This window comes from Trachemys scripta, chromosome 2 (assembly GCF_013100865.1).
Source record: "Trachemys scripta elegans isolate TJP31775 chromosome 2, CAS_Tse_1.0, whole genome shotgun sequence".
Lineage (NCBI taxonomy): Eukaryota > Metazoa > Chordata > Testudines > Emydidae > Trachemys > Trachemys scripta.
The window spans coordinates 52,463,993-52,478,709 of NC_048299.1; the positions used below are offsets into that span (position 1 = coordinate 52,463,993).

At 37.7% G+C, this 14,717-nt stretch overlaps 1 protein-coding gene across 2 annotated transcripts in view; it reads right to left on the reverse strand.

The window, feature by feature from the left end:
• DGKB (diacylglycerol kinase beta) overlaps positions 1-14,717 on the reverse strand; it is a 457,353-nt gene that overhangs the window by 105,060 nt on the left and 337,576 nt on the right. For both annotated transcript variants that reach the window (XM_034760549.1, XM_034760547.1), the window contains one exon: positions 6,116-6,206. In XM_034760549.1, coding sequence (XP_034616440.1) covers positions 6,116-6,206 — 91 coding nt within the window. The remainder of the gene's footprint in view (positions 1-6,115; positions 6,207-14,717) is intronic.

Here is a 14,717-nt window from a genome sequence, read left to right on the forward strand (position 1 = left end):
ACCAGTTGTTGTTTTTCCTTCATCATTCCTCCTACTGTCAAATACATATTCCTGTTTAATACTAATATATATATATATTATCTCTGGAAAGGAATTATGAGCAGAGAAGAAGGGTACAAGGTCCTGGTTCAGGAGGCAGAATGTGGATATGATTACTATTCATCCCCAGGTTGCTTGCTTAAATATGGAACTATTTGGCAGTGAAAGGTTGTTACCTGATGGTTACGCATTGACTGATGTGAAATGTGTTCATGATCTCACTACAGCTCTTACTGGACAAATATCCATACCGCAAAAACTACCTTCACAATAATTGGATCTCCTGTCTGTGCCAGAGAAACACTTTTTTCTATTTTAGGGTTTTATACTGCTGCCCAGCACCATAGTATCTGAGCACTTTCCATGTAAGATCAGTAGCAATAGTGGAAGTCCCGACGTAGACTTCATGGAGTTTCTGACATCTCCACTGCTGTTAATCAAAACCCTTTTCTGAACATTAATTTACTTTTAAAATTTAAATTAACCTTCTAGAGCAGTGTTTCTGAAACTGGGGTCCACGAGGGTACTCCAGGAGGTCTGCGGGCCCAGCTGATCAACTCCTCCCTCTCCCTCCCTCACCTCCTACCCCTCCCTCCCAGAGCCTCCTGCATGCCAGGGAACAGCTGTTCAGCAGCATGCAGGAGGCCCTGGGAGGGAAGGGGAGTAGCGGGGACAGAGTGGAAAGAGGCGGGGAAGAGGCGGGATAGGGGTGGAGTGGGGGTGGGAAGAGGTGGGGCCTTGGGGAAAGGGATGGGGTGGGGCAGGGGCCTGGGTCTGAGTGAGGGGAGGCTTGGGGGGATCCCCAATTTTTTTTAAATCAAAATGGGGGTCCTTGAGTTGCTAAAGTTTGAAAACCGCTATTCTAGAGGACTTTAATTTATCACCACACCTGATGACTAATAGCACACACCCGCTCAGTACTATACAGCAATCAAATCATTGGGAATGAGCCCATATTTGGAGATAAACCAAAGACCTTCTTGACCAGAAGCAAAATGCTATCAGTAGAGCCATAAGGAAACTTCTATTCTGCTTTAAAATCAGTTTCTTCAGTAATATAATAGCTTTCCTTGAAAGTGATATAAGGAGTCCCACTTTGGTTTCTTTGCTATCTCTTTAGGAAAGTTAGTGCTCATGACAGATGCCAGATGGAAAGTCTTAGACAGCAAACTCCCCTGTTTATCCAGAGAACAGGAAACCTATTTAGAACAGGAGTCACTACACACTGCCCTGTTTACATCTCCTAAAGACGAGGTAGATTGAGGGGTGTGAAGATAATTTAGTTTCTGTGCTCATTCAGTCCTTGGCCTCCCAGCTGATACTTCCAATACACATACAAGGTAGTGGTGGTTTTCCAGTACAGACACCTATTCCCTTAGGAACCAGACCGAGACCACTATGCCATTCCACCTACAGCATGGAACTGAACAGCAACCCAATGGAAAACAAACAACTTTTGGTTACTACTACCTGGATTATATTTCCACCCATTACAGGGGCAAAGGCTTCATATCCATTTATTAATTCATTGAGTCCCCCCAAGTCTCCAGGATCCACATTCCCATATTGGCTGAAGTGATTTGCACACTAGCCTCATGCCTCACAACACAACTAAGATGTGTAGGCATCCTGGCATAACCACATGCTTTATTATATATTGCAGTATATATGAATATGTTAGATCCCAGACCTACAATTTACAATATGCTAGTGGATGCCTGCACTTTCATCAAGCCCTTTCAGCGGGGTTCTGCATAGTTACAGGGACCCACGTGTACATTTTAAAATGCAGGATTATGGCCTAAATTTGGAATGTCAATATATAATTACCAGGAAAAAATCTAGAAAAAAAAATGCTTCAGTGAGAGTTCATTGACATCTGGTAGCTCACTGCTCTACAGGCCACTGTCATTTTCTTTCTCTGCTTAACATTAAGCCTTTATTAAGGCTTTTACCAAGAAAAAGAGCCCGCTACATATAATTATGATCATCCCTGCCCCAATTGTTCACTTATCCTGTAACTCACCCAAAGCACAAAACCAAACCATACTTAGCATATACTCCTCTGTCTCTTTCAAATGCTTTTAACAATATTACAAATCTAAAGAAGAGACAAGAGCCATCACAGTAGTAAGGCTTCCTTTTTATATTTTCTCTCCAAAAATTAAAACGTTTAAAGCCATGTATAATATTCAGCGAGGGAAACTGGTAAGATGCAATGATGTCTTGAAATGACTTACTTGGCAATTGTGGCAACCAGTGTAACAGAAGGGGCACATTTTTATTGACTTTCAAAAAAAGTTGATGAGTGTCTTCAATGTCATTTTGGAAGAAAACTCATCTATATTTTATATGTATGAAAGATAAAGACGATTTATTTTACTAAAAAATTCTGTTCTGTGTATACTTACTTACTGCTATACATTCCAGATAAACAGATATTAATTTCATAATTAAAAGTAATCTTGTGTAAATACCCTGCAGGCCTCAATGAATCAAACACATACTGTGTGTCAGGCCTCCCACTGTCTTCAAGTGGAATGTACTGGCTGGATAATTAGATAGTACATATTTTTTAACCTTATTTGCATGCATATTATATCTTTTGCACACTGACAAGCAGCAGTAACAACAAAAGTCAGATTACCACAGGGAATTCCCACAAAGAAGTCTTCATTCCTTATAATTTGCAGCCTAAATTAAAATAATTTGATCTTTGACAAGGATGAAATGTCAAGCAGAAGGGGGTCCTCTACAAGCCACGGCCTGTGGCTTCTGAAATCTGCCTAATTTATGTCAGTCACTTCTTAATACATATTTAAGTATTACACGAAAAAGATGATAAATATGCAATCTGACACCTTTGGTATTTCCCTGCTGTTAATTTATAAAGGTCTGGCATCCCCCAAACCGACTGGAATTATTTAAATAAAAGAAGAATTGTAAAATAAGAAGGTGCTGGGGCCTCACTTCCATTTTCACTCAATATTGAACACAGCAGGTAGTACACTAAGACAATTATTTGACTAGGCCTCAGAATCCCACTGTGATGAGTTACTTTCAGAATTAGTAAAGGAGGATTTCTTTTGTTCGTACACAGAGAAGGAGTTTGCTCTATAGGTAGCTTTTTTGTTGCCCTAATACATTCATATGCTAAAATAACAAATCACATATGTATTCTGTTCCTATTTTTTCTGTTTCATGTAATGTAAAGGTGTTGTTAATATAACAGCATGCTTTTTAGATGTATATCATGTCTATATCAACTAGAAAATAGTAGTTTTGTTCTGGTTCCTTTTGGGTTCATTCTTGGATGCAGTCCACTTTTCTGTGTTAGCTTTTCTATTACATTCGTTAGCCTGGAACATTTTAGATCTGTCTTAGAGTGAAGCTATCAAGTGTGATTTAGTTTACTGAAAAGAACTGAGATGAAGGCTATAGAATCTGAATAAGTGCAATACTGTGCCACACCATCCTGTCACTTAATCTTGCTCACGTATATAAAAAGGTATTTATGGAGGAGAAGCTGATAAACCTTTACAGAGTGTCCTGGGCTAAGTCTAATTTTGGTAACAACTCAAATTACAAAGGAAAGAAAACGAATTTTATAGATTGCCATTTTCCTCCATAAAATTGTTTTCCTTCTCATTTAGAAGACTTGTCTTTTGGGGCCCTGATTCAGAAAAGCATTCCTATTCAGGACAGCGCTTGAACATGTGCTGTTTTCCTGAACTACTGCCTTTTCCTGTAACCTTCACATGGATTTTCATGTACGAATTTGAGGTTTAAAATGTACTGTTCAACTTGTACAGAAAAGAAAGTACAGGACTTAAGAAATCTGAGTGCATATTAGGAAGGCCAGGCTTAATTAAGTTAGAAACCAAATATAAGGATGAACAAATATTTGCCCATAGAATGCCTGATTACAGTCTCCCAGCTCAGAGATACAGATCCTTAATCTTCATGGGCTTTGCTCACGCAACATTTGGCTCTGTAGCAAATGCACTCTGTATGTTATATTCACAAAGTGAAATGTGGTATTATTTATCAAGGTCTCATTTGCAGTGATATCCTCGAGCAAAGGGCAGCAGGTAACAAACCAGATGAAAACACATTGTAACACAAATGCTTATAACATAAAAACAAAACAGAATAAAATACAAATACACTGTTAGGTATTATTAGTGTAAGAGTAACCTATTTTTTAAGGTAATAGCTGTGCCTAATTTATTCCCACTACACATTTCATAAATATTAAGGAGTCCATTTCCATTTGATTTGCTCAGGTATCTTTCTTTAGCATTAATGATATTAACCATCATGCAGTGAGTAAATAAAAACAAGCATACATAATATAATGAAATTCTAATGTCTTGAATTTAATAATAATAATAATTTAAAGACTCTGCTTTACCACCATTCTGAGACTGGATGGAAGGTCATTTAACTTTGAGTATGCAGGATGTAAAAATATATGGTCACCTATCTAGCTTCTGTGTTTAAGGAGAGCAACTCTTACTAGGCACAGAGCTCATGTAATGGCTTGGTGGAAAGTTGTTCATTGGAGGGAAAACCTTTCTCCTGTGGCTTTATAATCTGCTAAATTATATCTGAGATTTATATACCAAGACCCACATTTAAAAATCAAACCTGCTAGTCAGTTCCCCAAATATTTAGGAAAATATTTCTCAAGTTAATTGTATTTAGAACTGAATATGAAGCACTTTCTTAAAAATCAAAATTAGGTATAAAAAATCTGCTTCAAGAGCAAGATATAAATACTCCTAATTTCAGGAGAAATGGCAATTTGGCAGTGTCATCCAATTTATTGTTCTGAAGCAAAAAATACTTTCACAAGCAAAAAATCTACCTTTCAACCTAACAACAAACTAAGCAAGTCCCAGGCCTCATAAGCCTCAGAACTTCAGTCTTAATAATCTTTGGTGGTGTCCTGTAGACATTTGCTACAGTGACGGAAGGGTCTTCTCAATCACTGTAATAAATTTACCAAGAAGTGGTAACTAGGTCAACAGAAATATTATTCTGTCAACCTAGTGGTGTCTATACCAGGGCATAGGTCAGCTTAATTATGTGTCTCAGCGGTGTGAACTTTTCATTCCCAGGAGCGCCATAGCTAGGTTGACCGAAGTTTTAGGTGTAGATCAGGTCCTAGTATTCAAAGTTATTCAAAGCCCATTCAATTCAAGTCAATGGGAGTCTTTCAATTCACTTCAGCAGGCTTTGGATCAGGCCCTAATAATCTTTCATTAACATTTTGGGCCCACTCATCCTACCATCAGTGGCAAAATATCCCATTGACTTCACAAAAAGCGAGTCTGGGCCCTTTGCCATTATTATCAGAAAAGAAAAGGGTCTCAATCTTCTTGAGGAATGTTTGCATTATTATACCTTACATCCTCAGGTTTATATTTCTAATTATATTATATTTTTTCACCTTACTTTTGTAATGTGACTAGCAGCCCCCATCAGTCACTTACACCATAGACTATCGAAACTCCTTGATCTAACATTTTTAATGCCTATTCTGTCCACATCTATCACGGGTACCTTTTCAGATAATCTTGGATGTATAATGGTAAGATGGCCCCTTGTGCAAAGAGAAAAAGTAGTTAATGAAGGGGAATGATTAAAAAAAAATGTATTCTTTAACCTTTATTCAGGAAAGCAAGCACAATTTTAGTGAACTGAGTTTTAAAGGTTATAAAAACTTGGGACCTAGAAATAATAAGATTTTTTATTTTAATCCTGAAGCAGTTCTCCCTCCCTCCAACAATCTTTCATTTTTCTATCTGACCCAGCAATAGTAACTTCCCTATTGATTTTTAATGTTATAGTTTCCCTCTTCCACTGTATTAAGACTTCACTAATCATCAAACTGAACTTTGTTCTACACCACAAATAGACATGACAAAAATAGTATTTTGGGTCTGAGGTCAAAAGCTTGTGCATTCCTCTGTCTTATTGGAACTGGGCACTCTGCACTGCCCCCTCCCCCTTGCATTTCAATCAAACCAGAAACATTTTATAGTCTAACATGCACTAATTAGTTCCTTACTTCTATTTCTACAGATTCGTGCAGCTTCTTGCAGGTGGCTGAGAAAGTTTCAGAAGTGCCAAACTCAAAATACCAAAATTTGTTCTTCATTCTGAAACAGGAAAAAAAAAAGAAGAAGTAGCTTATGCAATATCAATATCTGAACAAAAAAGTGATCATCCTGTCTCCCATCATAAGTAATGGCAAAGGCTTGGGAACGTGTGCCATCCCATTTGAAATAGATGAGCTCATAATTTTCAAAGCTTAAATGTTGGTGTCAAGTTGTATGATATCCCCTAAAGGGATAACAGGAATGAGTGGAACTGACAGTTTCAAATGTACCTTTGACTTTTCTTTTTCAGTGACAATCAGAATATTTTCTGTCGCTTAACCAGTGACATGCCTCAGAAAATTTACTGATTCTTATTTCATGTCTTACATCCTGGTGGTTAGAGTTCAAATCCCTATTCCACAGAGTTCTAGCATATGGAAGTAGGGGAGATCCTCATGATGAAGCAGAGGTAAGACAAGAATTAAGTCTGTCCCAAGCCACTTAAGTGGTTCTAGTTCATTATCACAAATAAGATGTTCAAAGAAAATCAAAATTCCCACCCTAATATCTCCTCAGATATTTTGCTGTTGGACAGCTGACACAAGTAAAATGGAGCATGGAATTTGCATTTTGAAGTTAATTAGTGGATTCTAGTGTAAAATAAAAGCAGATGAAGATCTATATTGAAAATATACAGGATAGCATGAAACCTGTGGTGACATTACACCTGTGTAGCCTCCCAAATGTATAATGAAGCTTGCACTTCTATTTTACTAGATTTATTGTACACTGTTAAATATAATCAGTACATCAGTAATACCACTTCATATAATTAAAAGCAGTTTTGTGTAACCAGAGTGAAACTTTAATTATTATTCTGTGACAAAAAGAGAAACTATCCTTCTAAACAAATACCAAGTTAGACTTCATTATTCACATTTAAAAATCAGACATTAAAATAGTGCATTCAGTTGTAGCCGTCATTCTTTGGTACAAACACAGTACACTGCACTTCGAACTAGAATGGGGCTAATCCTGCATCAGTGCACAAGTGGGAAGATGCATATAGATAGATCAAGTTATAAAATCTGCCAGCTATAGTGCAGCTCTCACCCTATCAGCTCGATAGCTCCAGTTAGAAACCTAAGGCAATTTTATGGCTTGTAAAGCAACAGCCAGTTAAAGGCAATGTGGAGGGACACTGCAGTAGTTGCCATTCCCAGAAACCTGCTGATAAAAGAGTTAGATAGAATCCTGCCTGGTGCACCAGGGGAGCGACACAAGAGTGGTCACTACTAGAGTCTGGAATAGGGTGTAGAGAGCTACTCCAAAATACCAAACTATAAAGAGAGTGAGCTGACATATTGCTGTAAAACAGTGTAACCTTTTTCAAAAAGGGCTTTTACACGTATGATTTGAAAGTCTTAGAAAACAATTTTCAGCACTGAACTCTACATTAAGCGTCAGTCTGCTCTGTCTGTGAGAACAGAGACATGCTTCACAAAGCAACTCTAACAAGCAGTATGAAACTATTTCAGGTGACAGTATTTTCAGAAATAGCTATGTGGCTAGATTTTCAAAACAGCCCTTATTTTGGTACCCTTCTTTGTAAGCACAAATGATAGATAATAATATCCTCAAAATAATATCTGTCTCTTATATAGCACTTTTCATCAGTAGCTCTCAAAGCGTTTCACAATCTTTAATGCATTTCTCCTCATAACACCCCTGTGAGGTAGGGATGCCTAATTACCATGATGCCTGCAAATCAGAGAATTAGACATTTATACCCATGTCCTTAACTGGCTTCAGTTGGTCTAGCTCCATCAATAGAGCTAGAACAAAATTGACATCAGCAGAAGATATGGTGCCTACATTTTATCATCTAGTGTTTTCATACCATAGAGATAGCAGCCTTATCTCAGATAAATATGAGGAAAAATTAGTTGGCAACCCTTTGAAAATGTGGCTGTTGGTATTTTTCTACTGCTGCATACTCTGGGACAATAATTAAATGAAGAGCAGGGAAAATTTAATCAATACATTGATTCAAAGAAACAGAAAAATACCATATTGTTTCTCTTCCTTCACATAATAAACCTCCTCCTATTGAATAAAGATTAATAAACCTATATACCCTTTTTCTGTTAAAGACTTCCATCTTGACACTTACTCTTATTCTTCCCCAAATGAAGTAACTTTTCTTTCCCTTTACTTGCTAATTCTTCCCCAATTCTGCAAAGGTTGCGCTAACTGGCTCCTTTTTAATGCTTCGTAAATTGAAATCTCTCACTCAAAAGGGGGGGGGAAGAAACACATAGCAATTCTATAGTTCTATTAATGCTATCAAGAATATAGTGGTGTTAAAATCACTTTAATCACCAGGAGTAAAGAATAACAAAACCCAGGAATTGACAGTGCACTTGATGTTTACTAGAAAATGTAGTCTATATATCAGAATATTGTGGAATTATATGCTAGTGGATTAATCTTTTTACCTGTTCCTGTTTGGATAGTGTATCTATTTCCTATCATGGAGTTGTGTCCTCTGGGATCATATTATTCCCTAAAATACAGTATAGTATGCTTGGTCTCCTTTTTCTACTTGGAAGAACAGGATATAGATGATATATTTGTTATCAAGAAGGCCAGAAAGAAAACCATTAGAAAGATAGATATAGGTATTACTTATATTGTTGGCTTCATTTTCAAACAGGTGTATAACCATGAGCAAACCCTGAAATGGATTAGATACTTACCTTCAAATACACAAGTTCCCTTTTATAGCAAAGCAGAGGGCTTTTTTAAGCTGTGCCCTTCATATAGTCTCTTCTTACACATATGAAACAAAGTTAAAAGTAAAGAAACTAAAAAGCTAGATGTATGGCTTTCTCAATTTTGCACAACATTAAACTTTACTATAAACAGAACCTGTCTTCATTGCTAATACTCTTTCCCTCTGTTGTAACAGACAAAATCTATATTCTCATCTCTACAACTTGCACTATTCTTTTAAATAGGTGACACTTGTCTACTTTATCAATGGCAGCAGCATGTATAGTAAGACTCCAAATGGAAGGATAGTCCATATTTCCCATTGACAGCACACTACAGAAACAATTTGTTTCACTATTGAGTTAGTCATCATATTATGAATATGGTAGAAAGGTAAACAATGGCATAAATATATATTTGATAATGATTTTGCTTGGGTAAATACATCAGTAACAGAATCATAGGGCTATTCTCATGCGTCGAATTTTTCTTAATACGTAGACGATGATTGAGGGTTGCAGCTCTTCCTTCTGCACCATCATTTTTTAAACAAAAGTCAAAAATTCAACTTATTTTAAAGATGTTTAGAATAGAATTAATAAGCTATTCAAGGGAACTTTTCTTTTACTTCACTCCCTTTGTTAGAACAGTAAAGGAAATAGCGTATTTTATAAGAAAGTATTTTTGTGTACATTTTGAAGCTTGTGTCTCATCTCTCTTTTTAAAAAGCAAAAATTAAGTTACCAAGGAATTGAATCCAAACACAATGCTGCCCAGGGCAGACACCTGATAACACCCCAACACATACATATTCTATGGATCTAGGAATGGCAGGTGGGGAGTGAAGACCAAACAAGATCCTGCTTCAACACCCTAAAAGTTTGGGCTCATATATCTGGGGACACTCCAGAAAATTAATCTGAATTAACTAAAAGTGTGAATTAAAAGTGGATTTATTAAACTGCATTAAATCTTTGTGTGGACACTCTCATTCAGAATTAGGGCTAGTCTACACTAGAAGTGCTACACCAGTGCAGCTACACTGATGCAGCTGTGCTGCTGTAGCTCATCTGGTGAAGACACTCTATGCCGATAGGCGAAAGCTCTCCCGTCAGCATAATAAAGCCACCTCCACAAGAGGCGATAGCTTCTCCAACCAACCTAGCGCTGTCCACACGGGCGCTTAGGTCGGTGTAACTTACATCACTCAGGAGGGTGGCTTATTCACACCACTGACCGACATAAGTTATACCGAAGTAAGTGGCAGTGTAGACCTGGCCTTAAAGTGGCCTTAATTCAATTTATCATAATTCACTTTGAAGGTGGAATGGCTCAGTGTAGACACTTACTACAGAAGGGGTTCTCTCTCTCTCTCTCTCTCTCATTGCTGTAAATCCACCTCCCTAAGAGTCAGTAGCTAGGTTAAGAGAAGAAATTTTCCATCAACATAGCACTGCCTACATGGGGACTTAGGTTGGTTTAACAATGTCACTCGGTTGTGGATTTTCCACACCCTTGAGCAACATAGCTGGGTTGATGTAATTTTCTAATATAGACCAGCCCTTAGTTTCTCCATGTAGTAAAGCCGTTTCTCTCCTTTGTTCCTTGTAGCCTAGTGGCTGGTGAACACCCCTACAAGACATAGCTATGTTATGTTGCCATGGTGTAGACAACAATAGCTCCATGGACGAATTCTTCTGTCAACCTAGCTATCATCTCACAGGGAGATGGATTAACTACAGTGATGAGAGAATCTCTCTTGTCATTGTAGTGAGTGTCTACAATTGAAGTGCTACAGTGGCACAGCTGAAGCGCTGCAGCTGTGCCGCTGGAGCGTTTTAAGCATAGACATACCCTAGTACTGGAGCATGCTGTGATAAGTGGGACAATCTTCTAAAACATGTTTCAAACAAGTTGGCAGTACAGTATAGGAAAGCTCGCACTGCCATCACCCATACTATTCTTGTACTGGAGATAAATAGCAGACTTTTGTCACTAGTTCTGCCAATCCAACACCTTGCACAAGAGCTACAGTCACTTAATTAAAAAAAAAAAAAAGCATAGAGCACTATTTTAATCCAAGAATCAAGTGAGTTTGCTTAAGCTGCAGCTTTGCATTATTATCAGTTAATTAGAAACCCCCAACTGCTAAAATTATTTTATGTAACCTTTCTGATTAGGAAATTACAAGGCATATTATTGGGAAAATAGCCCTATATCTAAATATGGAAATAATACATGTTTTATTATACACCAGAAGAGCACATGCACTGCATCTCATTATGCAATCAGTCAAGTAAAATAGATTAATATATTAATTGTATTCATAAAAAGGGGTCAGCCAATGACAAAGTATATCTTCAAATTAAAAAAAAAAATACAAAAACCCAATTCTCTGACCTAAAAAGTATTATACACAAGGTTATTAGCCTTGCCTATTATTAAGGTTGCCTAAGAGTTCTCATTATAAGACCCTGTTTTCAGTTGCTTATAACTTTGCCCAACTTTTAACCATTTGGGCTGAAATTTTCCATACTGGGTGTCTGCCTCAGGCTGGTATTGTTTTGTTTTGTTTTTTATTTCAGATAAAATGGTTGAGCTTCTGCCAGTGAGGCTTGGGACAAGACACATTTTACCCATGTTAAAAAATTCTGAAGACCTTCTTCTTGAAAAGCTATAGTGTCCTTGCTTTGGAGCAGGGACTTGAAATTTGTCACAGCAGTTGTCTTTGCGGCAGGGATGTGTCTTTTGCCATCTCCATGAAAATCCACTCAAATTTGACCAAGTTATAAGCATCTGCAAAATTGCAGTTTGCACATGCTCAGTAGAAATTGCTTACCTTTTAGCAGTTATACTCCCTGAAGATTCCACCTACATTGAGCTTAGGGCTGAAAAGGACTTTCCCTGAAATTGAAGCTCTGGGATGCTGCGGCTGATGCCAATCAAGGAACCTGAACTGAGAAGAGGGACCCTCTCTGTCATGTGCTCTCAGCGGTCCCTCTGCTGGGCCCACGCAGTGTGAAGGAGGAATTTTTCTGATTCAAATACAGAGGGAACAAGAGCTACATCTACTGATATGGGGGGTGGCAGAGTAAACTGGAACAAAGAGTAGTAGGAGGAGGAGGGTCAGAAACTTGTACTGGAAGCTAGCAGGGGGAAGAAGGAAATTGGGACTGGAAGTTAGCACATGAGGGAGACTGGGACCAGCTGGGTAAGGAGACTGGAAGCCAGAGGTAGATACAGAGATTAGATTATGAGCTCCTGGGAGACTGGGACTGGTTGTGCAAGGAGACTGGGGTTTAGAACCTGAGGGGGCAGGCAGAGGAGGTGAGGGGGAGAGGAGAAAGATCTGATGAAGAGCTGTTGTTTGTGGGGAAAAGTAGGGCTGGCTGGGCAAAGACTAGAACAAAGAGCCAGAGACGTGAGGGAGACACTGAGAATGAGACACAGAGCCCGGCAAGGAGCAAGAGGATAAGAAGTGGCAAATTTCTATAACTAAGAGACCTACTTGGGAGGAGTAGAGCTATGGCTGAGAATTATGGTGAAAAAGTAGAGGCCAGAGTGAGGGAAAGAGGTGACTATCAGTAAGAGATAAGAATCCAAAATAAATGTATACAATTTATATCATATTATGGAGAGAAAACAAAGATAAAATAGGGAGAGGGGAAAAGGTTGAACCAGGGAAGTTAAAGAGGAGGGGAAAATAAACTGAAAAGACTGAAGTATGAAAAATTTTTATTTTGTTTTTGTTTTTTGTCTTTAAGGTCTGAAAACCGAGAGTATAACATTAAAAATGAACATGGGAATATAGGAATTGCCATACTGCAGCAAACCAGTGATAATGTGTCCCAATATTCTGTACTTAACAGCGTCCAATACCAGAGGCTTCAGAGGAAAGTCCAAGAATCTCTCTAGTGCAAAGTCATGGAATAATTTGACTATAAGAGAAGTTTTTCTCTAAATTCAGGCAGTTAGTAATTTTTGCTTTAACCATAAAGCATGAGGGAATATAAAAAGAGATTATAAAAAAAACTAAGGCCAATCTTTTATTTTATTTTATTTTATTGGAAAATTTGTTACCAAGTGATAATCTATGTGCATGTGCACCTCATGCAATTCTGTTGACTTATCAGAGTTTGGCCTCTTATATCTCAACATATTTTTATTTTATGATATCTATTGTGGAGATTAACACCAGAAACTGTAGTGCTGACCCTAACCCAAAGAAAGAGAAAATTCAAAAACCTAAGCAGCTGCAAAACCTTCCATCTCCAAACATGAAGGTTATGGGGAATGCCGAGGGCATCAAACATCTGAATGTACTTAAGATTCTGCAAACTCTTTCCAGGTGCAGTTTAAGGTGTTGCTGGTTTGGGATCAGGCTACCTGAGTGACTGGGTCTGATAAATTAAAATACATGCATGGATAAATAAGTAATATAAAACCTACAGCTAATACTGCATGACACAACTACTGTGTTTTATATTTCTGGTATAAGAGTTATTTAAGTAATCATTTTTATTTCAATAAAAAAACCAAACAATCTTCAGTTGCTAAAATTAATCAATATTTGGTCATTTCATACATATAAATGTGAAGGATTTTTTTAAAAAAAAAATAGTCCTGACTTTCTTATAGCAGTGTTCAATAGACCACATATTTTCCATCTTTTCTCATTGTTCATAGATCTATTATCTAGGTAATTTTATACTTAGGTAAAATGATTTCATTGTAGCACATAATATATATTAATAAGATTGTATGACTTTTTCTAATGTTCTTCTTTCCAGTTCTGTATTAACAATCATATAATTCCTGTTCTCCTTTATAATGAATAATATGCAAAGGTAAGGAAATAGCCAGTGGAGATGCACATGCATAAGAGATTTATGTGTGTCTGGCAAGATTTTAATACGTACCTCTTTGCCAACTTTTTCTTTCCCATTACCATCTACACTTATGGCAAATCAGTGTTAAACTCCTATGGTACATGGTATAAGCATAGATTGTATAGATACACGGCTAAATTCCTAAGGACTGTGCAGGGACAGCTGCAAAACTAGATTTGCACAGTAAACAAATCAATCTAAGGCATCCATATGATCACATAACTACATTATAGATGATCAGATGTAAATTTACCATATAAAAATGGCTATGCCATTCAAAAAGATTATGCCATTGTCTTATCCTATCACTAAGCAGTCCCACAGCTGCTTTTTCAGCAATTTATCAGTATTTAACTCCATAACTATCTTGCACTGCAATTAATTTTGTTCTGTAACCTGCATTTGTATATTCTGCTCTTCCACAATCCCTGCTATACTATGCACAACCCTGTCATCTTCCCACTTTCTCCAGCTCTCTGCCCATCTCCCTTCTGTTCCTCTGATCCACACCTCCACATATCCATTTTCCACCTCCTTGATGATGGTGGAGACTTTGCCTCCATGCTTGTTCTCACACCCAACCATGATCTTCCCCTCAATCACTTTGCTAAATCCAATATCTTCTTGGTCCCATACATATTTCCTTCCCTTTGTTATTTTACTCTCTGAGTTGCCTATTCCTCCTCAAGAAGCACGCTGCCATCTGTGATCTCCTCCCATTCCTTCCACCACTAGCCATATCTGAAACCCAACTGTTACCCTCTGTCTTACCTATGAGGCTGATTTTCCCACATCCTCTGCTCATCCTACAGTGTGTGAGACTTAAGTGGTGGATAGGATTAATGCTGGCCTCTACATAGGAATGAATTTTATCCTAAAATACTATTCAGAAAGTAGGTATTTTAAT